The 25,864-nt window shown below is 37.3% G+C and overlaps 2 protein-coding genes across 6 annotated transcripts in view; both read left to right on the forward strand.

Moving 5' to 3' along the window:
• Positions 1-25,864, forward strand: part of LOC127477297 (craniofacial development protein 2-like) — a 208,712-nt gene that overhangs the window by 112,403 nt on the left and 70,445 nt on the right. The window lies entirely within an intron of this gene.
• TLE1 (TLE family member 1, transcriptional corepressor) overlaps positions 1-25,864 on the forward strand; it is a 104,079-nt gene that overhangs the window by 10,587 nt on the left and 67,628 nt on the right. For 3 of the 5 annotated variants that reach the window (XM_051801401.1, XM_051801399.1, XM_051801400.1), the window contains exons 5-6: positions 12,011-12,073; positions 12,980-13,084. The exons of 1 other annotated variant lie outside the window; for it this stretch is intronic. In XM_051801401.1, coding sequence (XP_051657361.1) covers positions 12,011-12,073; positions 12,980-13,084 — 168 coding nt within the window. The remainder of the gene's footprint in view (positions 1-12,010; positions 12,074-12,979; positions 13,085-25,864) is intronic. One more of the 5 variants, XM_051801402.1, reaches the window with a different exon arrangement.

Genomic DNA, 25,864 nt, shown 5'->3' on the forward strand with positions numbered 1-25,864 from the left:
TGGGTATTAGAAAAACAACCAAACAAAAAATCCCAACAAAAAACTTAAAATGAAATATGAAATAATTAATATGAAATAATTAATATGAAATAATGCTATAAACCTTTTTCCATTCCAATTTCAATTGAAAGTATTGTGATTGTATTTCCAACCTAGAGAAATCAGTATTGTTTCCATAGGCTTGTATGAGTCTTGACACAGCATCAGAGTGGGCTGTTTGGATTTTTTTGATTTTAAGTGTTAAGTATTATTTCAGTTGTTAGAAAACCTAGTTATAAAATGCACTTTCTAGTATGAGGAAATCAGTTCAGGAAATTAATCCATTTGGTAAGTTTCACTGAACTTTTTATAGTGATAGTATTCTGTGGCTAATGAGAAACTGCAGAATGTTTAAGAAGAGTCTCATCACTAATTGGGAATTGGCTAAGTTGCTCCCACCTTTTCTTTATGTTCTTCAGATGCGTGAACAAATTGGCAGTGATGATTAAATTAAAGATTAAAATTCTTTTAAGTGTTGGATAAGCTTTGTGTCAGGGCTGCTTAACTGAAAATATTCTGTGCTTTTTACATGATCCAAAGAACTAACTATCCTTTTTAACTATGTGATAAGAAACCAAAAAACTGAGGTTAGTTTGTGTTTTGGTGTAAGACTTAGTTGGTTTGGGGTTTTAGATTTTTTTTTTTGTTGTTCCTCTCCCCCAGCAGCATGGATGTTCTTTTTTTTCAGTTCAGTCTTTTTTATCTTGAAATTTCTGTTGAATCTTTTTGATGTTTGTGTAAACAGTCAGTCAAAGCAACTTACTTGTAGGGCGACCAGTCAGTGTATTGACCAGAACAGACACAATAGAAAACTGCATTAGGAGGTAAGCCATTGGGATTTGCAGTAAATATATTAGAGAACACAAGTGAATTGCCAATACTGCTTGTTTAGCAGTTTGCAAGGGCAATGGTAGTATGGATTTTTGAATTAAAAGGGAAAGACTGTTCTTTCTGTGTGCTGGAACATCTAGTTTATGGCTGAGGATAAAATTGATTTACAGAACAAAATGCTGTCGTCTCTATTTGTGCCATTTTAAAGCCTTCTATGGATTAGCAAGCAAAAACAAAAGATAGCTTTCAGTTTTGGAGAAGGGGAGCAAGAATGGGTATGCTTGTTCAGCTGCATCTTGATTAGTTATTAAGTCTATGAGAGAACCTGCTTTTGTTAGCTCAAGAAAAAGGAAGGACATCTGAAACTGGGTAGGTTTTATGATCTGTGGAAATCTGCCTATTTATGAATTTGTTTTTCAAGTGTTCTAAACCCCTTAATTGCTGTGCTCTCTGCTTCATGGTATGATCATCTCAACTTTTTTAAGTATAGAAGTTTGAATTAAGTCCCTGGGGGGAAGGAATGAAAACCTCAAAATTTCTTAGGAAAAATAACTTAGAGAAAGATCATTCTTTTGCACTGTTGTCACAATAGTTTCCATTTACAACAAAATTTAGTTTAATTTTTTTTAAAAAAAACTAAAACATTTATTACTGTTCAAATGTGAGTTTGTGTGTAAAGTCATGCAGAATTTCTGTTTTTGTTACTGGTTATAAGGTGTCCACCCATTACTTTGCAGACAGCTAGCTGTGTCCTCAAATGATGAACATAAATTTCCAGTTAAGCAAATGCAGAATCTTTAACAAGACCTATGGGAAGCTTTTAGGTTGTTTCTTTAAACTGGAATATGTACTGTAGAATCACATCACTAGTGCCTCTGTGTCCTCCTAGCAGAATCAGCTGTACCACTGTCATTGCTGATAGGGTGCTTGTACTGTCTGTTAGCAAAGTCTTAACAGTTGTGGCAACTTGCAAGCTCTTTAGGTAACAGATTGCTTTTATGTCCTTGCTGTTGAAGTGCTTCTTCAGTTACAACTTCAGTCACAACTTCAGTCTTTTCTGTTGCAGCTTCAGCTCTTTACCATGTGTTTTCTTCACCCTGAATAAGGAGCACAAATCATTCCCCTACCTTCCAGAACCGTGTTCCATACCTTGAAAGTCGGGGGTTCATTCTCTGAATGTTGTTGCCCAGCTGAAGTACAGCGCAATATTCCAGGGGAAGGATGTGCAGTGCTGAATAGTGCAGAAGGTTTACTTAGTGTATGGCTTACTGTGGTGGCAGCCTTTTTTGCAACAGCATACTATTGACTTAGGTTCAACTTCTGATGCGCTGTGACAGAGAGATTCCTTCCTAAGGCCCATTATTTCCTTTTCCTTTATGTTCCTGTCTAGACATGCTGTGGGCCTTTATCCCTGTCCTTCTTTTTACTTTGCAGTCCATTTTTCCATTCACTGTAAAGTGAGTTCTGAAGCTATTCTCCAGCGTATTCTGTCTTTCTCAGCTTGAAACTCTCTGCAAATTAAGGATTAGGGTAAATGAAGAGATCTTTATGCCTGTTAGTGGGAAATACTGAAAAATACTGGACCTATCATGCATACAGAACTTTTTAATTTGAAGAAAAGAATTTCTCCATACATGGTTTAATAGTTAAGCAGTTTTGTCCATGTTCCTCTGAAGTTTTAGATGGGCTGTGGTATTAGTGTTGCTCTTAATAGTGCTATGAATGTCAAATTCATATTGAAGATGTTGACATCGTCTGCCTCTTAGCCATAATTACTTTACCTTTTTTGACTTTGCATAATTCTGATGTTTACTGTTGAAAATTACTTCTGAGCTGTGGTTTATCTCTCTTTTGCTTAAATCTTCATGAATAAGAGGCTTTTTAACCTCTGATTTGATGAATAGTAATTAAGCTCGAGTGTCTCTGCTCTTCCATTTGCCATTTTCTGCCTGCTAGGCACAGCTAGGCTCTGCCATAGATTCCTGCCCTCTTGACTTCTGAGGTTCCACGAGGTGTCCACTAGGTGCTCAGTCTTCACTAATGTGTTTTTGTATTTCATCAGACCTAGCCCATATGAAGATGTTTTACTTGCAACACTCTCACCTGTTACTTTGCTGTTTAAGCTGCAATGTTGAACTTCCATAACTAATAATATATATTAAGCGGTTTGTAATGAATCTTACATAGATAAGATCCATGCAGAAAAGTACAGATTTCTGGCCTTCTTGGTGTTCCTTGACCATATCTTTCATTTTCTGATTGAGGGTATCAAACGTCTGACTATTCCAACGTGTAGGGCAGGAGCATTACTTAAGCTTTTTCTTTACTAGAGGCATAGATGTGCTTTTGCTGTATATCTACAAGCCTGTATATGCCTCTCTGGACCTAGTTTCCATTTCATGTATGCTTTCCTGTTTGTCTGAAGTCAGTGAAGAATTTAGGATTTAGTCTTTTGGCACAATTCCATCCCTCCCATTTTTCCTCTGTCCCTTTTCTGTTTTCAGATCTTTTAACTGTCATTCATGTCCTTAATATTGTTTCAAAAAGATGTCCTTTCTCCAGATCCTATAAAGCCGATCTTACCAGTTGGCATTTGCTTTTCTCAAGTTCTACTAGCTTTTTCATTCTTTCTTCCTTTTATGATCATTATAAACTCAGCATTGATTGCAATCTGCATAATTTTTTTTTCTATTTGGACAGTTTCAATTAGCTCTTATGTATTAGAATGCAATTTAGATGATGTCTTTACTATTTTTTCTATTCTGTAAGCAACAGACTATATATAAAAAATAATGAAATGGGTGAGAAACTTACTGTCATGTTCCCAAAGTTTTGCTGGAAGACTTGTGAATCTTTTTCCTACATGGTGAAAATATCCAATATTTTTGCCTTCCTTCCAAATCCTGTGTGATGGATAGTTCTGCTAGTTGCTATCAAAGGAGTTTTCAATCCTCTTACCTTGTTATTCCTTATTGTTCACCAGATGGTATCTGAAGCATTTATGTGAACATTATTTTTAAAGCCTTTAATAGTTTTTTCTGAATTGATAGATTTTTGAAACTGAGCACTGAATATGCTAAGCATTGTAAAATGGTGAAGTTACATTTAAGATATAATAGTACATATGAGTGTACTAAATGTAGTTTGGTAGTTATACATAAAGCACTGGTTATAGTGTATTGATTTTTTCCCCCACATTCCAGGCTTTTGTCTTAAAGTGTCTCTTTTGTTGGCTGGCATGCTTATTGTTCTAGTAAAGTCCCGATTTTACCACTACTATAGTCTTAGTTGAATGTTGATAAAGACTGGGAGTTTTGTTATTGACTTGAATACTGTAAATATATGTACTTGATTTGAGGAACTTTATGCTCTAATTTTTAGAAAGTCTGTGATTCCAGGTGCTTCTCCAGCTATCTTAAAGCTCTGACTCTCTAGTGCCACCCCAGTAGAATGACTCAGTATGGCAAGTGCTAAAAGGATATAGGCAGAATTTGGAACGTGGCTTGTGGGAGGGAGAGCAAAATAGGAAGTAGTTTTAAAATAATGTCCTAAACTGAATGAAGAGTCAACAGGACTCTTTTCTGATAGGAGTGTAGCAGTTACAGATATATTGCTTTTTATGTCTCCTTTCACTTTCCGTTCTCTTTGTCTCCTCACTGTTATTGTGTAGTGAGTTGTTGCTCAGTTGTCCGGAGTAAATGAAGTCCTTAATGTCCTCAAGGATAGTAGTGCAAAGCGTGCTGGATAATTTTGGAGACTCGGCTCTAAAGAGATAATTTTGGAGACTATACTCTAGAGTATCATAACAGCACATGGGAATGTAATCCCGTGAGAAGAAGAGAACTCACGTGAGAGCTTATTATTTCTCCCAAAAACCTCTGCTCTCATCTTAGTTCTCCTGTGCTTTGGGCTCCTCTCCTACTGGATAGATGCCTCCTGCAAGTCTCTTTAACTCACTGATATAGTGGTCTATTAAGCTGGCCCTTTCCCACCTTTTTATGGTAATTAGTTTTCTGCCTGACTAGTTGTTAAGTTGTTGGATAAGTCTCCAAAATATCTCCATTGTGGTTCAGAGAAAGTGTGCCTGTGGAAGCAAGGGTGGGAAAGACCTCTTCTGGATTGGAGTCAGTCTCTGACTTGCTCAGTATCTCATGGAATCTAAATAGAAGTGGGAACTGCATGTGCTGGAAAACAGCTTGAAGGTAACACAAAGCTGTGTGCTCATTTCAGAGATTTAAATAGTTCTGTGTGTATTGGAAGCTAGATTAGCATGGAAACTAAACAGCGGAACTAAAAATTTGGATAAACACACATTTGTAGTTGTGAGTGTCTGAGCAAGATGGGGTAAAGTTGGGTTAAAGGAGAAATGTGGTAACTGTCCTGTTTAGCAAAGTTTAAGAAGACACTTGATATAGTCAAGATACGTGAAAGGAGCACTTTGACATCCTGACAACAACTTCTTTGTTGCCTGTTGGCTTGGTTTCAACAGGATTTACAGCTGCAAATGGGATGGGCAGTTGTGTACAGTGGTTCATTAAGAGTTACACACAGCCTCTCTCTATTATTGTAGAGCATTGAAATTAGACATCTGAAATATACCCAGTCCCTTTATGGATGAATGAGGTCCAAACCTGTAGTAGTTATTTGGCAAGTGTAGCTGTTGTCTTTCTTGTGCATCATATGTAGCTTATGTTTAAATGAATGTGACCTTTTTGTAATTTAAACTAACATCTAAGAAGATTCTGCAGTTTAGGAACTGAATTAAAACCCACTAATTTCACTTTGGAAACTATCTAGCATTCTGTGGCTTTATTGTTTTGAGGTTTTATTCTGTTAATAGTTCTGCTACTTCTTCCTCTCGCCATTTCCGCTTGCAGTATGGTGGTGGTTTTGTTTTTTCTTTTCATTGCTAAAGATTTTTCATGTCAGTCTTCTGGGATTTTAATATCATCATGTTGTGGGTGACAGATCTCACAATTAAAATGAATAGAACAAATGTGGAGCAGAGAAAAAGCTGTATTTGTTAATGATACGTCATGCTAAACTGGCAGTTTATGCCCGAAATAGAGATTGTTCCTGTCGCTGAAATGAATGCTACCCATTGCTGCTTGTCAGATTGAATATTAAGTATCTGTTGAGAATAAACCTTCCCATTCCTTCCTATGGGTGAGAATAATAGTGATAACAGAGTTTATAATTTAAAATACAGTTTGAAGGCCAACTTCCACAGTGTGTTGCAGGACGGTTAACATGGTGGTACAGGGGAGATGAATGTGTCTACTTGTGTGAGTAGTCTGTTACTCAGGAGGCCTGTAAATTTCATTGGCTGCTGCAGTTCTTCTAGAATCATTGGATTTGAGAGCAATAGAAAGATAAGATATCCGATTACCCAAATGATTTGCAGGGTTAGCCAACGTTGTCATGGAGACGCAAGTTGGAACAAATTAAATTTCAAGCAATAAAATAATCTTAAAGCACGTCTGGGAACAAGAAAATTTGGCAATGGCACTTACCTGAATTGTGTCTTAGGTTGACACAACTGTTGTTTGACATTGATGTACTGTGGGGGCTTAAACTTTTAAATGGCATGTTGCCTTTTTTCTTCTTTTGCAGCCATTGCCAAAATGGAATGTAGTGTATTAATTTTAAATAAAGGGCATTCATAATATATGCATATCTCAGTGCTCACCCTGGATTCAATAACTCATGAACAGCAAAGTTCACAGAATGCTAGCTTTAATCATTTGAAGCTTTTGAGTGTTTAAATTTTGAGATTTAATTATAACTCCAACATCACTTCATCCCAGTTCTTAGTGATGAATTTTTGGAAGTGCTACAGTTTTTCTGTAACAAGTTCTAACAAAGGATGCAGAGAGCTAACCACAGTGAAATGTTTCTTTTTCTCCAATTGCTCTGTGAATATGTATGCTTTTCGTTGTGTTCAAAGATATCTATCACAGAAAGAATAAAGGCTTCATCGTTTAAGTGTACTGCTTGTTTCAGTGATTTTGCCAGAAAAATGAAAATACTAGATAGGTAGTAAACTTAAGCACAAGATTAAAAAACACACATGCAGTTTCTTACTGCATTTCAAAAGTCTTTGGGTATTTGAATGATTTCTGGCTTGGAACAGGGATTAAAAAAAAAATGGTCAAACATGTCCCATAAAGAGGGCTTTATCCACATGTCTGTAAGATGAAAATTGGTCTGAGGTCAAGCCATTTGCAGCATTCTCATAGGCTTCGATTTTTCTTCCCATCCCACCACAGATAATCTCAAATGTGATTCAGTAATGACCAAAAGTGCAACATTGACCTTTACTCTCCAGTGGATTACTGTTACATGCTGTAAATGGCAGGAAGTCCATTTTGTCTCTCCAGAAGGAGTTCAGCGTTGTACTTGGCTTTCTATGTGTTGAAAGTGTAAGCAGAAGCAGAGTGCTTAGGAATTACCTTCTAAATCTTTTGTGAGTATGATTTGACAGTATATTAATTTCTGTGTATCAGGGACTGATTCTCTTGATTCTTTTGCATGAAAAGAATGAATTAGGTTGTGCTTTTTTGGTATCATCAGAACTTTGGGTTTTCTTGCTTTACGCTAATAGTGTTGCTCCTAAGCTATATTTTTATTCATTTAATTACAAATTTGATTCTAAAAATTGGTCAAAATAATAAAGTAAATACAAATGTAATAAATGAGAATGCAGAAACCCATCCTTAAGAACTGGTGATAGAGTGCTTTCAAATCTGATCTAACTTTGTGTTAATGGAACTTCAGTGCAAGAAAAAATAACAAGCTTTTGACATACCATGGACATTTTTAGCTGAGCATTGCTTTGTAAAATAAGGTCTGGACACCTTTGAGGAGTCTCAGCACTAATAATAGAGCAGCTGTTGCAGCACAACTGATTGCTGAAACTAGTATAAGACTTAATTTTTGCCTTAAATCACTGTGGATGCTATAGCTAAAATTACTACTGGGACGTGTATTGATATGGTATATTACTACTGGGACATGTATTTGGAGCAAAAACAAAATTATTACTGTCAAAACCTCTGAAGCTGAAAGGTGATTAACTAATTTTCTTCAGAGAAAGTCTGCATTCTTCACTCAGAAGTGAGAATGCTGGTTCCCATAAGCTAAGGCTTCCAGCATTTATACTTACATACACATGGGTATTTATCATGGTGTGAAATAGTTTGGATACCTGTATTATACTTCCTTCTTTTCATTCCAGTGCAAAAATCTGTGTGTTCCAAGGAATCATGTTGATTTAAGTATATCTTATGTGGTGCTTTGGAAAGTACGGGCTATCAAAATGCACAATTATCTGGAACAGACTATTGTAAAGGAAAACACTTCTATACTTTTTTCTAACAATGCAGAAGGAAAAAATTTGCAGTTATATATAAAAGCTTTCTTAACTGCTTAGTAAAATGCCTTATTTAAATAAGTACATTTAGTAACTAGTCTGACTGCTTGGTTCTTTATGTTAAGAAGTCACTTTAGCAAGAGACAAACTTAAGTACAAACACTTGAGTTTGGCAATGGTTAGGTCAAAACATTTAAGTCCTTAACTAAATGGAACAGAGACAAAAAAAATTACATGAGTGAAGAGAAGAAAAATCCATCAGCTCAACTTAATTTCACAAAATGCAGCTGTATTCCTTCATGTTAATTTTTAATGATACTTCAGAAAGGAGGGTAGCGCTTCAGTCAGGGATCTGACAAGCTTGTCATTTGCAAATAAATCAAAAGATAGTCATTACAACAGCAAGAACCAGTGAATGATATAGTTTTGTTATTCTTTGATGGGCCCCACACTCAAGTTCTCTATTAAAAATGAATGTATTCAAGAGGTTCTGCATTAAGAACACAAACAATTAAGGGCACTTCAGATGCTTTACTAAGAACTTCCATAGAGCTCTGAGGACTTTCATGAGAGATACAGGCTTCTGTAGTTTGCTTTACCGAGGAGCCAAAGAACATGGGTGATTAGTCATGTTTGTCTATGTTTGAGCAGCTTTCTGCAAAATTTCCTTTGTTTATTCATTCTTCTGACTTCTCTGTATGTCTGGAGATCAGTAGTTAGATAATAGTTTTATTATATTGGGAGGCCTCTAGGAATAGGCGATAAGTACCTTTATTTTAAGACTCAGATTCATGAGCCTCAAATCTGAGGACTTACTCTAATGACACGAGTTACTGATGTCTAGTCTTGATTAATGAAATTCCTTGACTCTTTCAGAAAGGGGTTTTGCTTTCAAGAATGAATGTAGACACACACACATGCTTACACCTGTGTACTCAAAGGTATTTAATCTTAAAAGGTGAATGCTTTTTGAACAGTTAGATTTATATTCAAAGTAACAAATATTCCTTTTTCTCAATTCTGAAAACAATCTCTTGCAACTCTTGATTGGCAAGATGAGGTGAATTGTGCATTGAAACCTCACTTTCACAACTTACTAGACAACAAATATTTTTTTAAGATGTTAGTGAATAAGAATAGTTCTTACTAAACATTTGACGGCAGGAAACAGGAGATGTATGAAATTCCATAATGGATAAGTAATTTTAAGTACCTTATTTACATGTGTGAAATAATTCTAGTAAGCAGACTTTTGTTACAATGTTTAGAATAGCCTCTTCAGTGTAGATGTCTCTTAGCTGGCACCTGTAACAGTGTTAAGAAATCTCAAAATAAACTTATTTTATGGCATGTTCATACAAATTTACCTAGCATTGTGGGTGAATTAAGGTTGCTGTTCGTATATGATCATCAATGATGTCCAGCTTTGGTAAAGACTAACTAAGAAGGATACTTTTTTTCCTGTTCTGATATGAAGTCAGGCATGATAGTACCGAGACAAAATAATTTTAAAGTAAGAGTGACATGGAAAGGGTTGATTATGCCCTCTGTTTTAGAAAATGAATAAATAAAATCTAATTGAGCTGTGTTGGGACTGGTAATTATCACGTGATGCTGTATTCTTTTGCTTACTCTGTGACGTGCGTGCTATGTTACTGCAGTGTTATTACAGTGAAGCTCAGATATTTGGGGAGAAAAACCCAGTAATGTAGACAACTTCCATGTTTTTATAGGGTTAGAGTTTTTTCCTCTGGCCTCCAATTGGGAGGTCTGGAGACACACTATCTTTAATGCTGCTGATGCTTTTGAGAACGCACGCAGGATCACTCTTGAGGAGAAAAGACAACGCAGAAAGAATCGTGTCTTGCAGAATATACCACCTAAGGAGTCTTTCTGCTGTGCCTTTTGCAACCAGACGTGCCTATCTCGCATTGGCCTTTTTAGCCACCAGTGCACTTGTAACAAACGTGGGTAGAGCCCTTCCTAAATCTTTGTTTTCAAATCCTAGCCATGATGATGATGATGATGATGATTTTTCCTTACAGCAACAATAAGGATACTTATCTCAGAATAGGAAGACTTTTGTGTATGCCATACAGGCCAAAGAACTTTTCAGTAGACACCACTCACTAGTTTCTTACTTTATTCTTTTTCTTTCCTGTCTGTCATCTGCTATGATTATCCTGGCTTCTGTCCACAAAAACAAAGGTAATCCAGTTGGTCTAGGGCAATTAAATCCTTGGATCCTAAACATCAGCCAAACAGATTGCTATGTAACGGAATTGTTTTCCATAGCTGATTTACCTTGCTTTCTGGAGAGATATAGTAGGTATGTGGAAAAATACCCTTTAGTACGTGTGCTTTTTTTTTTCTTGTTAGTAGAGAAGCACCAACAGATTTAGTAATAGTTAAGTCTGATAACTGATAATAGTTAAACTGTTAACTTCCTAGTATTGACTTTGCTAGTAGGTATGTAGTACTAGTACTAAAGGTTAAATATGGAATTATGGATGTTTTATGGTCATGAAGCAGAATAGAAACAGACCACTGTGGTACTCCGGGAAATTATAGATGTTTAAGTTGATAATATATGTGTGTTCCCCTTGTTGCAGGGAGGAAAAGATTTACTCTAAAGTAACTGTTGCTTCATTGTCCTTAGTTAAGGAAAACCTGTTTATTCTAGGAAGAATATCCCAGAACTGCAAAACTTCAGTAGTTGTGTCAAATACCAGTCTTTGGTCAGGTGGAGTGGTTCGTGTCAGAAAGTAGTGGTGTTTTACAAGTCTCAGGAGTCTGGATGCTAGATGCTATCCTGTATTTTCCCAGTGTCTGTCAGAGGTCAGGAAAGAGGTGTTAAAGCTTACTGACTTAGATCCTAAATCACCTGTATGCTGAGACATAAAAGGAGAGGGTGGCTTTTGTATCCTAATTATTGTATGACTGACCTATAAGGATCAACACATCAGTGTCTTCTAAAAAAACTCAGGATAATGGGAAAGTTCAGGAAAAGGCTTGGCAGAAGATTTAGCAACATTTTAGTCTGACTTCTTTAAGTGAGTTTATCTTTGCTCAGGTTTAATACTTGTCATTTCATGGAAGGCCTAATGATTCGCAGCAGTGACCTCTTGTCTAACCCCCGGCAAACCAAGAAATATCTTTATGGATTAATGCTATTATTGACTATCACACTTTCTGATCTAATTTTTTTCTTGTCCGCAATGTTTTAATTCTCTTTCAATATGGATTTTTGAGGTCTGTACTTTTTGTCTCCATTCTTCCCTAGTTCTGTTTTGGTATTTCTTTCATATGCCTGATGGTGTGTTTCTGTCAGTAAAAATAATTTTATCTTCTAATAGGCAGATAAAATTGATCATGAAAGAAGTATTTTTCTTCTATGCCTGTCGCCTTCATGTTATGCTGCTTGATAATTTGAGTAATAATAAATTTACCTTTTAAAAGGCTTTTCTGGGACTTAATGGATTTCAAAAATGCTCTACTTGTTAATGAACTTTATACAAGGACCAGATTTGTGCCCAAATGTGTATACAGATTAGGTGCTTTAGACATGGCAGATGTCCTAGAGTAGCTAACTAAATCTCTTTTCTCATCTGGTCTTATATATTAAGTATTTACATTTGCAGTAGTATGAAAAATGGGTATTTTTTTGTTACTTTTTTCACTGTCTGAACTTAATATAGTCCTGCATACCAGCTAATGTATGTCAAAACCCCTAAAACAGTTTTTAATCAAAATACTTTTCCTCTGTAGACAGAAATCGCCAAGAGATTGAATACAATTTGTGCACAAGTCATCCCATTTTTGTCTCAGGAAGTAAGTAAAACTGTTCAGCTGTTAAAGTGCAATTATGTTGTTTTTCTGTTTGCAAATTAGCTAGTTTTAAGATGTTAATTTCATCACAATACACAAGTGTAAGGAACATCTGTTAGAGCTGAAGTGTGCAAACCCCCTGCTAATTTGGTCTAACAAATCTGTGTTCAAACTGATGAGAATGGCTCAGCCTCATTCATTGCCTGAGGGAGAGTGGGAGTCTGTAAAATAGTACCAATACGAGAAAATGCTTTCATTTCTAATCATGGTGATTGCTTATTAGATATTCAGTTGTCAAACGTTTGCCTACTGAAATAAACATGCTTATCTTCTCTGTACAATTTGTATCAAACTTTAGTGTTAGGGTGAGTATTTAGCTAAGATGCAAAACACTGTTTAAGGTTATAAACCTACATACGATCTGAATGACTGTGATTTTAGTGTATTGTGGGCAGCTGCTGTTATGTTTTGAAGCTTGTTATTTTCAAACTCTGCAGTTGATAGAGTGTGTTTGTTATTCTTGAGTTCAGCAAAGCGCTTTTCCATGTTTGAAATTTCGGTAAATTCTGTTGTGTGGGCACAGAGTATATAAATGTTAAAACTGACACTAGTGTGAAGTTGACATTGTCCTGTCAGCTCAGTTAAAATGATTATTCAATTGCCAGGAAATTAATAATGAAATGGCATGGGGTAAGAGATAAACTATCTGCCTTCAGGGCTCTTGTTTCCTTGTGAACAGGTGATAAATAGGCCCCTATTACCTTTTTTACCTGCATAAGATGTCTTGCAATAGGTAGTCTGGGCTTCTGCATTCAAACCGGTTATTCAAGTGTTTGTGATCCTGGTTTGATTTGGTGTGGTCAATACTTTAACAAAAATTCCTCCCCATACCCTTTCTTCTTTTAATAGCATCAGCAACAAGTGGCCCAGGCTGTAGAACGTGCCAAACAAGTGACCATGGCTGAACTGAATGCCATCATCGGGGTACGTGGCCTTCCAGGTCTACCTCCTACAGTGTGTATAACTTGCTTTCATATCTTACAGCTTTGCTATTTTTAAAATAAACTTAATGTCTTGATATCTAACACCGTTTTGATGTCCAGTGTTGCTGAAGTGTTTATGCTTCACACAGATTTTAGCAGGAGTAAGAAGAAAAATAGTTTACTTTGTCAGAACATCATTTTGTTCAGCAATGCTGCATATAACAAAACTTGTCCTTCAAGAAATATAATTATTAGGAGAGTTGCTTGTTTATTTATAGGTTTTGAATGTCAGTTGATCTAGTTACTTTTACCTCTTGCTTTTTGTGACACTTGAGTTCTTGGAACCTGTACAACTATTCATTCTTCTTTTTTTCCCTTTCTTGTGAATCTTTCATGAATTTTAAATTAGCAAGCTACTGAATAGAAACTTCACTTGCTTTTGAAGTAGTATTAATTGTCTGACACAGTGTTCTAATAGCCTTTCACCAAGAATGTGCTTTTAAATATGCTGAAAAAGTTAATACTACTTGCTTGTGACTGGTTGTCAATCACAAGTCACTGGCTTTGTATTAATGAACTTTTTGAACCATACATTCCTTCCACTGTATGAGTTCATTTCCCCTGCCATTAAGTGTAGAATATTTCTCATGTTTTGTGCCCTTCCAGACTAAGTGAAAGAAGTAGCTGAAACAAGAACCTGTCCTTTCTGATTTTATTCGTAAAATTCATCTGCCTTGAGTGGATTCAAATTACTCATTTATCAATTTATGTTAATTGCTTGTGAAAAGATGCCCTGCTGGTCTTTATAGTTCCCTCAGACACTTTGTAATGATAATTAGGCATGCTGCTGTATGGATTAACAGTGCCATAGTCCAATGACGTCTACAGACAATGGAACCGGTTAATCCATCTGTGCTTAAAATTACATCCCAACTGGAGATGAAAAAAAAAATAGGAGTGAGGGAGGATTGAAAGAATGAGCCTCAGCTTGAAAACGCTCCTTTCATCAGTTTCTCAATTGCAGATCTGCAGTCGATTTGCCTGTGGTAAGCTATTGGCAGTCAATTAGGTGAAATAAACTGGGAGGGTGACCTTCATTTCCTTTTAATAGCTTTTCCTCCCTGAAATGGGGAGCTTCAGTGGATTTTCAGCTTAAATTTTATTCAAGCTGCTTTATTACACTTGACAGATTAGCTTTGCTTAAACATATCACCCCTTTCAAATCTCTGCTGTTTTTCCTTCGTATAAATTTTGACTGTTACTTAGTTGATTTGCTAATCACATCTTAGAAACCCAACACAATTACATCTGTATTTGTCAGACTCTCCTCTGTGCTTTGCTTGTGTAATGAATTACTTTATGAATACCTGATTTGATCTTTGAAATACAAGCACATGTACACTTGTAGTATTTGATTAACAAAGGTTGAACTGTACTTTCCTGTATTTTTTAAAACAAATGACTTATTTAGGATGAAAATGGAATGGAAACCCTTCTTAATGAACTAATTCTAAAGAAGAGTTAATGCAGTAAAAGGAAATATGTATTAAAAAATGTATTTAAAAACATTCTTGCTCCACTTAGGATAGTGCTACTTAGACAAACCAAATTTTACTCTCTCAGGCATGTAATTTACTTCTTTTTATGTCTGCACAATGTAGTCTTTTAAAAACCATAGAATCTACAAGTGTCACATGCAATTAATTTTTTTTTTGAGAATGGAGGGACATTCTTTGGAAGCAGGAATAGAAGCCTCCACCTTTTTTGGTTTTTAATTGTCTAATATTTCACCTGAAGAGATACTTTCCTGTGTCTTATGAAAGACTTCCGAATGATGCGATACAAATCCAAACCTGTGAATGAGGAAATTAACACATTGGGCACAAAGTTTGTTTCACCATGTAGATGCGCGCGTATACATAATGCTGAAATTAGATGTACATCCCAGTGATCTCTTGCAGTCTTATTAATCAATAGTTATCTTGTGCTGCACGATAAGTTTCATACTTTGACATGCGCTTGGTTTTCTTTTAAAGGGACAGTGTGTGTCCTGGAAAATCTGAATAGCATAAAATCAGGTTGACAATTCAGTGGACCTTTTCTCCCCCTCACTGAGTACTAAGGGTGTCAAGCCCTTTCCCCAGAGGGGAGGACACATCAGAAGCTTGTCTGTTCCTATAAGCAGCAGCTGCCGTGAGGCTGAGCACGGCACAGTTTGATAGCAGCTGTCAGTATTGTTCAGGGACCCAACTTAGTGTAAAGAACTGTGGAAGGGCCATGCTGCCAAGGCCTTTCAAGATGAGAAAAGATACAGTAATTTAACAGTTTAGATACCTATTATGAGCATGAAAGATCATGAAACTTCTTTTTAGAATGCAAATAGGCTGGACCAGTCTGTAACAGTAGAGGATGCAATCAAGTAGCCTCTGGTGTCATGCTACCGAGGATACTTATGTATGATAAATTTTGAGGATGGAAGGAAAGTTTTTAATTTTCCTGGCTTGTGTTCACTTATAGAGTTTCTCTTGACTAAATAAAATTCTACATTTTTGTCAGGATTTGGCTTCCCCCCCCCCCTTTCCTGTCTGTCTGTATAGACCAGTATTTCCTGACATTAGATAAATCAAGAGTTTTGCAATTGGGTTACTTGAGTTAGAGCAATTTTGTTTCTGCTGTGCTGTGTGTGAATTTTGGAAGGGAACAAAGACTTTAATTACTGGGAATAATGTTTTGAAGTACAAAATGGTTTTGAATGATATTTATTTTATACTTCTTTTTTTCCAGTTAAAAAGATGGAGGCCTGTTAGAGGACAGATTGTGAGGGTAGACACTTACAGTCTCACAGGACTGAGATTTTCAGAGAATTTGCCTGTGAAGTCCAAAGCCAGACTTTGGAATTGGTTTATATTAAGCACGTACAAAACAGAATGAATAAATTGACACCTTTAAAAAAAAATGACATAGTTGAACTCTGAGCTTGCAAGCAGTGCTAATCCTATGTGTTGATTAAAAATCTTTACTTCAGGAAAAAAACATGGATGATATTGGATTATTAAGAGTCATACCACTGGCCTTATACTTATCCTGCATGGATAAGTATAAGGCTTTAGCTTTCAGCCATGGGGTAGCAGTGTGGCTAAACAACCTCCTTTTCAGTTTTTTAAAATGGTATTTATATTAGAATAAAGTAGCAATTTCACTAGATAAATAATAAAGCAGAAACCTTTGACTAAAAAGATAAGTGCACCCACTAAATCCTTGGCATTGCTGCAGCTGGGCAGTGTCCTCTTCTGGGGTTAAGGAAAAGTCCAGATCATGGTATGAAATAATTAGGTAGATTATTATGGTTTAACTTGAAAGGGTTTTTTTGTTCCTTTGTGGGTGCTTTTTTTCTTGTTTGTTTGGTTGGTTTTGGTTTTTTTTTGAGGGATGACTTGTTTTCTTGAGGTAGGCCCTGTCTAGAAGATCACAAGTACTCCAAGTTCATGTTAGCAACTATAAGGGAAAGTTAAATTGGGATGTCTAGGTGTGAATGCAAAATTTATTACATTTACTTTCTGCTCAATAAATTAGTTTAATTAGTAGAATATACTAACATCTGAATGAGAAATGCAAGCAGCAAACTGGAAACTTTCTTTAGCATTGCATTTTTGATGCATGATTTCATCATACCACTTAGAAGCCAGGTATGCCTTATTTTACCTTTTGAGATGGGTTGCTAATGATTCAGTGAAATATGTATCTTTTGGATTGACAGTGTTCCTGAGATAGATTGAGCTGTTGGCCTCTGAGAGGCCTCTCCACTGTTGCATGAGATGGTTGGCTAAAGGATTAGCAAGATGTGGGACTTTTTTTTCTCTCTTGGCTGTGGTTGCCAGCTATCTGTGGGATTGTAGTGTGTGAAGCTTAAGAGGATGAGGTTAACCTCTTGAGGGTTTATTCTTATGAGTGTGTAGTTAATCCTTAGAAAGCCTATAAATAACTAGGCTGTATGTTTCATTATAAAACAGAAATACAGACTAGAGCAGAAATGAATGCGGAACTTAGTACAAGGGAAGAGCTAAACAGCTGTAGCATTGCTTTAGATCCTTCTCAGCCTTGATCTGCATTATGTGCTGAGGGAGGGGAAATTGCCTAGTTCTTTTAAATTAAATAAAATGAGATCTAGTGAGCACAAGACACTTTTCTTGCTTTTAACGTAAACTAACGGCAAGTCTAAATTACTAAACTCTGGGAATAGGAGCTCTATTGCATGGTAACATCCTGGGTTATCCTTCATATTTTAAAGCACATAGAAATCTTAATTGTATCCTAGGATTCTGCCATGGTAGCTGCTTTTAGAATACAAAGGCTCCAGACCAAAGCAACTGAGGAATGTATTTGTCAGCATGACAGTTAGTATTCTCAAAATATCAATCCCTGAAAAATGGTCAGATTTTTATCGTTAGTGCCACTAAGTTTTGAGGAAAAATAAGAAAGCATTATTGATGTGTATTGGTAGCTTGACCTACTCGAAAGAGAAAATCTGAGGGGGTGTGTAAAATGTGAATGAACAAATAGTGTTAACCAGACTTGTTTTCCATTTGACACATGCTCCTTCCACACCACCATCCCCCACCCCCTGTGCACTAGAGACTGGTGGGGAAACAGAGAACATTGGAGCAGCAATATAGAGGAGGGTAGTGTCTAAATGAGACAATATTCTGCAGAAGAAGGTATTCTCAGTCATTCTGGAGAGGGCAAAATTGCATCCAAAAGTTAAACAAAATTGAATTGCATGACAGACCTCCCTTGTCTTGCAAGCTTTCCTGTTGGGTGGATAGAAAAGGCTCCATCTTGGATCTTGTCCAAAAAGAAAACCAAGAGATCTTTAGGTGGCTCTCTCATTTAAATCTAGTATCTAAGCTTCAAGTCAAAGGTGAATCCAAGTATATAGTTACAAATTTGTGAAGCTTAACAGCTTTCAGAAAAGGAGTGAGAGGACAATGGTTGGACAGAAATACCGTTAGCTAGAGCTTAAATCTGAAGATATGCAGCTACAACTGTGAATGCAGAAAGCAGGTAGATGAAGAGATAGCAGGTGATGTACCAACTGTGAGCTGGTACCACTTCCTAAATTACTTTCTACTGAGCAGGTGTTGGAGATGTGGCACTGAATGATGTAGAGCTCTGAGCAGGTCTATTTTGCAGCAGGATAGATGTGCAGAGGGACTGGTAAAATTAGAAAATTGTGTATGTAGTAATAGTGAACAAAAAAAGAAGGCATGTCAATGGAACATGTGGTTTCAGGAAGAGTTAGGTAGATAGAAGCTGGGGAGATTGATTCATTTTGTGAACTTGGCTCCAAATGATTCTTTTAGACTGATTTGGAAAGAATAGTTTTGGTGGAATGGTAGGGACTAAAGTTGGGTCAAAATGCTGGAATAGTACAGCTCAAGGCAAGAATTTGCAGCAGATGTGTTCAGTGAGCTTTAATACGGACAATATAGAAGGGCTACTTGAAAGACAAAATGCATGTTAGGGATGGGTTTGCTTTTGAATGTGGTTGGAGCAGAGTGTATGTGTATATTTGTATATATAATTGACCAGAGGGTAATTATTTAATCTTAGAGGAAAGGATTACTTCCTCTAGAGAGTGATTCAATCCACCTCTCTTGATTAAAGTATATGCAGGCAGAATAGCTTTCCATGTTTGAAGATACGAATAAAGTAGATAATATTCACAAAACCTAAGTTATTAAATAAGTAAAAGGAGACCCACTGAAAAGATGAACATAATTTCTTCTCTCATACAAATGTCTGCTTTGTGTTCATATTTCAAGTAAGATAAGGGGGGAAATTGTAGCAGGTGAAGAGTCAGTAGGTGAAGATAAAAGTATGATGTGACCTGCCATTCTCGTCTTGAAAGTAGTGTGAAATACAGTAGGTTTGGAGGAGGAAGAAGCTGGACAGGAAGAGTGAATTGGTTGGCCAACACAGAAGAGAAATTCAGCTTGGACGGCATATGAGGAGAAATCAAATGCAAAGAAGTTAGTTGAATAAGGATGAAGTGTGGTTATGTTCATGGAGTTGTCTCATCCCAGTGTGAGTAGGAGCCGAGAAAGTTGTTGGGAGTTTATATGTTGAATGACGTAGGGCTCTAAGTTGACCTACTTAGCAGTAGGAGAGGTGCAAAGGATGAACCATACAGATTTTGAGAAGCAAACGCTGATACACTGAAGTGAACTAATTGTGACTGTGCAGATGAGAGTGATGTGGACTTCTCAGGCAAAATAACTTCTAACTGGGTGACAGTGACAAAGATGGAGTCACTGGGAGTAGGAAGGTGCAGAGAGACTGGAGGAACATACGGGGGAACACAAGTATTAAAAGTAGTAAACATTGGAAATGAGCAAGAAAACAGCAACATACAAACAGAAAATGGCTATGTTTTTCACAGGGGAAGAGCAAGACAAAACATAGGGACTATGTGGGAGGATTAGACAAGAAGCTTACTTTCCTTATTCTTGCACAGAGTGAGGCTATCGTAGGCATTTAGGATAACTTTAGAAAACATTAAAGACAGGGCAAAGAGACAGTTTTTACAGAATTAGTGGTAATTCTTCAATATGCTTAAAAGTTTGTGTCAGTTATAGAATTCCTGTTATCTAGTAACTGAGTTATTTTTTAATTTTTCAGAGTACTTGCTGAACTACTAAGGTTGCTGTTTTATATAATGCTTAATTGCCTGAGAATATTCAGTGGTGTTTATAAAGGTACTGGCTAACTAGCTCTTCAAATCAAATACTGACAAGCAGTAGTATTGAGGAGATAAAAGCAAGAATTAGCAAAAGTGGATTGCTCAAATGCATGTTCAGAAGTGATCATCATTTGGCATGTTGAAGTTGTTATGGAATTTAGAGGAAACTTACAAGGATCTAGCCTGTGGCTGGGGATGGTAAATAAAAATTGGTGTAATGCTTGTCTTGTAACTGTCATATTTTTCAGTTTTTGACTCTGAAATGTTTTTGTAGCTAGTAGTGGCTTGGACAAAAGGGTGATGAGTTCAATTTCAAGTTATGTATTTAACTTCTGGATTTTAATTTACCAAAAAGCCTTGCTACTCAAGGCATTACTGTTTTCAAGTTCAGCAAGAGTAAAATTTCTGGAGACTAAAAGAGCCTGGAAGGAAAATAGATGCTTTTTAAGATAATCATATGTCAGTGATAAAACCCCCTAGAGTAATATCTGTAAGCCATTTCCAAATTGTTGCATGCTTGAACTAGTTGTTTCTGGCTGCTGTGCTGCCGGAGCATGCTTTTGAAATGTTGTTGGATGATGGCAGTATGTTAACAGTAGCTAAGAAGGCAAATACATAGATTTGAGATTAGAAGGTAAGCAGTAGGAGGAATTTATAGTTGCCGCAGAAAAGAAATATGTCAGCAGTTTCTGCAGACCTGAAGCAATGTGTGCTGACAGCTTCCTTCCAGAGACTTGAGGCTTGCATCTGAGTCTTCAGAGAAAGCAATATATGTACTGTTTTAAAATTAAAGAAAAGAGTTGTTCTTGAACTGACTTACACTGACAGTGATCAGAGGAATGTGAGTGGTTTCAGATAACCAGCCTTTGTCTTGTCGGGACTAAGAGAACTTAGGTCATCTTCTGTGACTTGTAGACAGTGGTTTTGAATTTGTTACTTTCGTTTAGAGTCTGGGAAGGCCTTTGGTGAAGCCATGTTTTCCTGAACAAGGATAATTTTTTCTCCAGTGACTCACTACCCCTTCTGCCCTGTGGCATCTGTCCTGTACAAAGGCTTCTCTGGCTCCTCCATTGTTGCGGTCTTTTTCCTCTGGTTGCCTTCAGCTTTGCTGTTCATCCCATATTTCTTCAGAATTTAGCATAAGGAAAGAAAACCCTCCAAAATAATTTAATTTCAGGAAAGCAAGAAAAAAACTGAATTACATGATTAATACAAGAACCCTTAAAAACTTGGTCTTCTGACTCATTTCTATTTTTTTTCTTTTGCTATAAGATATTTGAGACAGAAACTGTTTCCCTGAAATACGTATTTTTAGAAGAATAACCATATGTACAAACACACAAAAGATCTTTTATGTTTTTACATAAAAGTATAAACAGTCAGTATATATGTAACATATGCTATGTATTATACATACTATTCTGTATATTCATATGTAATATAAAATATTGTGTATATATCATATATAGTATGGGGGGGGGGTGTAGATATATAAGCTTATGCTAGCATAAGGACTTCTTTAGTTTGTGGGCTGCTTGTTGTGTTGCCAGTATAGCTGCTGATACAAGCTTTACTTATGATTCAGTGGGTCTGCATGTGGTACAACCTACAGAGTTTTAGGTTGATTTGCAGTGCCTTAAAGCACAGAGGAGGAAAGAAAGCCCTTTTCTGTTGGCAAAAGCCCTTATGTGGATGCAGCTACACCAGTGGAGTGCTAATGCACCTTGGGGAGAAGATGTCACTGAACTGGAAGAATTCCATCTGCTGGCAATGCCCTGCATCCTCGCTGCAGGGCTCTGCCTGCATGGGATGGAATGATTTGCAGAGGCTTCAGAGAGAAGCTAAGCTGCTGGTGCAGATCTGCTCTGGTGAAAGCACCAATAGTGCTGGCAGCACTATATAATTAGTCCCTCTATGTCAATGGGATGTTAGAAATCCTGACATTAAAGAATTATAGCTAAAAATTTGTTAAATAGTTAATTGCTGATCACTGTAGTAGAAAAACAGCTGATGTGCTTATTCACTGGGTGCGGTGACAAATCGTTTGGGTGGGGTCAACCCACATCTGTCATTTACTGTTTACAGAAGTGATCTGAAATGTGTTATCTCTTATCTTTCTAATTGTGGTGCCTGGGCTTGAAAATGGCAGAAGGAAGGGCAGTGAAACTTAACTGTTTGCAGCAAGACAGAAAGGCACAGCAAAGACGGAGTTGCTGCTCAGATTTGTGCTAAGGGAAAGAGTGAGTCCTTTCTCCTCCGCAGCCTATATGTCTGTGATGTATAGTGGTAATGTGGGAACTAATCAATGGTTAATAAGCTACCCTTGAAAATGAATTTGAATTTGCTCTTTGAGTTATACTGGGAAACATTGAAGACCTGTTTCTTAGTTCTGTAAGTGTAAAGTAATAAAATTTACAGTACATAAAATTCGAAAATGGGATCTTGTAATTCAACAAAAGTACTATGTGTGTACTGGTACTGGCCATGTAATGATAGCAGCTAAAGCCTTTCTCACATTGGAAGAATTTTCTGGTTTTCCCTTTGTTTAAAAAACCTGAAATTTCTCATGAAAACAGAAGGTATTTTAGAATACAAGCTAAAGAATATATTTACACATTCAGAATCACAAAATGGGTAAGGTTGGAAAAGACCACAGTGGGACATCTGGTCAACCTCCCTGCTCAAGCAGAGTCATTCTAGAGCACGTGGCACAGGATTGCATTCAGGTGCATTTTGAGTATCTCCAGTGAGAGAGACTCCATGACCTCTCTGGACAATCTGTTCCAGTGCATAATCACCTGCACAGTAAACAAGTTCTTCCTCATGTTCAGGTGGAACTTTCTGTGCACTTGTTTCTGCCTGTTGTCCTGTTGCTTGGCACCAATGAGAAGAGCCTGGCTGCATCCTCTTGGCACCCTCCCTTCAGGTACTTGTAGACATTGATGAGGTCTCCTCTCAGTCATGTCTTTTCAAGGCTGAATTAGGCCCAACTCTCTCAGCCTTTCCTCATAAATGAGGTGTTCCTGCCCCCTAGTCACCTTTGTAAGTCTACTGGACTCATTCCAGGAGCTCCATGTCTCTCTTGTTTTGAGAAGCCCAGAACTGGACACAGCACTCCAAATGTGGCCTCACAGGGCTGAGTAAAAGGGGAGGATCACCTCCCTTAACCTGCTGGCAAAGCTCTTTTTAATGCACCCGAGGATACTGTTGTTCTTGGCCACCAGGGCACACTGCTGCCTCATGGAAAGCTTGGGCTTAGTATTGAACCTTAGGAAATACCACCAGTGCCAGGCCTCCAGCTAGACCTTGTGCCACTGATTATGGCCCTCTGGGATGTGCCGTTCAGCTGTTTCCTAATCCACCTCACTGCCCACTCATCCAGACCACGCTTTCTGTGTTTGCTTATGAGGATGTTACAAGAGATTTAGTATCTATATGTCTTATAAAAGGCACTTTCAAAAAATTTTCCTGTTGTAGTAATTGAAAATTGAATTTAGAGTTTTACTAGGTAGATGCAATGAGGGTTAACTGCTTTGACCCTTGTTGACTGTCTTGGTTGCGTACTTTGGGTCTTCTGTAGGTGACCAGTTGTTTGCTGGCCTCGTATTGGGATCTGTATTCTCTTCCTATGTTAATTGTGGAATAGCATGTCTCTTGAACTACACCAATCAATAAATATATAGCTTTTTTTCAGGTAAGTTAGTGTGGCAGCTTCATGACTCCCACTAACTTTTAGTTTCTTTCTTTAGATAAAGAACTATTAACCTTTTAGAGCAAGGGTATAGATAATTAGAATTATGCTTGTAAGTGTGCTAACCTTCCTTACTTTAGTAATATTTAAAGAACGTAACTTAATCTTGCTAAAGTAGAGAGAAAAACGCTAGAGCTGGACAGGTATAGTATTCTATGGCAAAACTGTAACGCACGTGTGTAAAAGAAATGCATTTTACAGGGAGAGAGGAATGCATGAGTGTAAAAGTGTAGTGAGAGCACCAGAGCATGAAGGGATCTTTTTAATCTTCATCAGCATTGCTTTTCCTTCTTTTTTTTTCTGAATAACAATGAGAAAAGACTTGATTCCTAAGGGAGGATCCCATAGCAGAGGACTGAAAGTGAATTCTGAGAAAGGAATTTAGTGACCGAGTAGAAAAGGATTTAAGAAAGGAAAGAACATAAAAGACTAGTTGGGAACCATAAACTTCATGTTATTCTGAAATAAATTCATAGATTACTTAGGATATGTGCTGCTGGATGGCCTATATCGGATTTTTTTTTCATAGTTAAAGTAACAGAAGGGCTTAGTTAGTGTCCTAATAATCACTGTATCAGCGGAGCAGTGAAATACAACTTCTCAGCCTTATTTCAGTTACCTGAGAATTGAAGGTAGTTTGTGAAAAAAGGACTTCTTGGTGAGTGTGTGTGTGTGTGTGTGAAGCTACCTTTATCCCAGTATAGCATCAGTTTTCTGTTTTATGAGAGACAATTTATGCAACCCTTTGCTGCTTAAAACAAGTTGTTGTGCAATGGATACTTCTTAATGTTGTGTTGTCTGAACAAGTGAAAACAGGAAATGTGAAAAACTTTGAAGAGCCTTCTGTTCAGAAATCTAGCAAAATAAAAGTAACTGACATATTTTTGACTTGGATATTTGCTTTCTGACATAAATTCTCTTCCCTGAAAAGTTGTGGGTTTTTGTTTGGTTGGTTATTGGTTTGGGGTTTTTTTTGGTAGGAGTAGAAAAATCAGTGTTAAGACCCAAAGATACTACCCTTTGTATCTTCTCAAACAAAGCATGAAAAAGAAACATGATTTTTTCCATGAGACACTTAGGCCTTTAAATTATCATGCTAACGTCACACAAATTCTGTATGTGTGACATATAAAGCTTTGAATAGCTTTGGCCAGTATTTTCCTTTTATGGACTTAAATTTCTGTAGTACAGTGACATTTCTTGTGGTTTATATAGATGGAAGAGACATGCTGAAGACACTGTTCTTTGTTTCTGAAGAGACATTCTCTTCCCACATTAGGCACTGTGGCTTGTTCACATAAGGATAGTTTCCAAACAGCTTATATGAAACCACATTTTTGGCTCATTAGCTAGAGATGCAGTGGTGGGCACTTTAAAGTTTTTTTACTGTGGTCCCGTGTAGCTTTCTATCTATTAGAATAAAGGATTTAGAAGAAGAGTAAGCAAGGAAATCAAATCAATGAAAATAAACAGATATTTGAAAGGAATTAGGTAGAAAATGAAGAAATTATAGTAGTATCTGATTCTCATTTTTCTAAAACACGTTTAAACAGGAAGAAAGCAGTAAGGAACAAGACTTGGTACGAGGTCTAGTGAAAGGCCTGTCACTAGGGGTGACACCAGTGGAGAGCTACAAAGATGGTTAAGGAATTGGACTATTTCTCCTATGAGGAAAGGCTGACAGCCTTGGGCCTGTTTGACCTTGAAAAGACATGACTGAGAGGATCTCACCTATGTCTGTAAGTATTTGAAGGGAAGATGTCAACAGAATTCAGCCAGGCTGTTTTTGGTAGTGCCAAGCAATAGGTCTAGAGGAAACAGGCAGAAACTGATGCACCGAAAGTTCTGCCTGAACATGTGGAAGAACTTCTTTGCTGTGTGGGTGAGCAAGCACTGGAACAGATTGTCTCTCACTGGAGATATTCAAGAACTCTGGATGCAATCCTGTGCAATGTGTTCTAGGGTGGCCCTGCTTGAGCAGGGAGGTTGAATCATGATGTCCCACTGTGGTCCCTTCCAACCTGACCCTCTGTGTGATTCTGAAACAGCACAATCACAGAATGCTTGAGGTTAGAAGGGACCACTGGAGATCATCTGATTCCCTTGCCCCTGCTTAAACAGGACCACCTAGAGCCAGTTGTGCAGGACCATGTCCATATGGCTTTTAAGTACCTTCAAGGATGGAAACTTCACAACCTCCCTGGGCAGCCTGTGCAAGTGTGTTCGGATGTTTAGGAGGAACCTCCCATGTTTCCAGTCTGTGCCCCTTGCCTCTTGTCTTGTCATTTGGCCATCCAGTGATGGGCCATAAAGATAAGGGA

The sequence above is a fragment of the Manacus candei genome, unplaced genomic scaffold (assembly GCF_025592945.1).
Source record: "Manacus candei isolate 608988 ecotype Guabito, Panama unplaced genomic scaffold, ASM2559294v1 h1tg000051l, whole genome shotgun sequence".
Taxonomy (NCBI): domain Eukaryota; kingdom Metazoa; phylum Chordata; class Aves; order Passeriformes; family Pipridae; genus Manacus; species Manacus candei.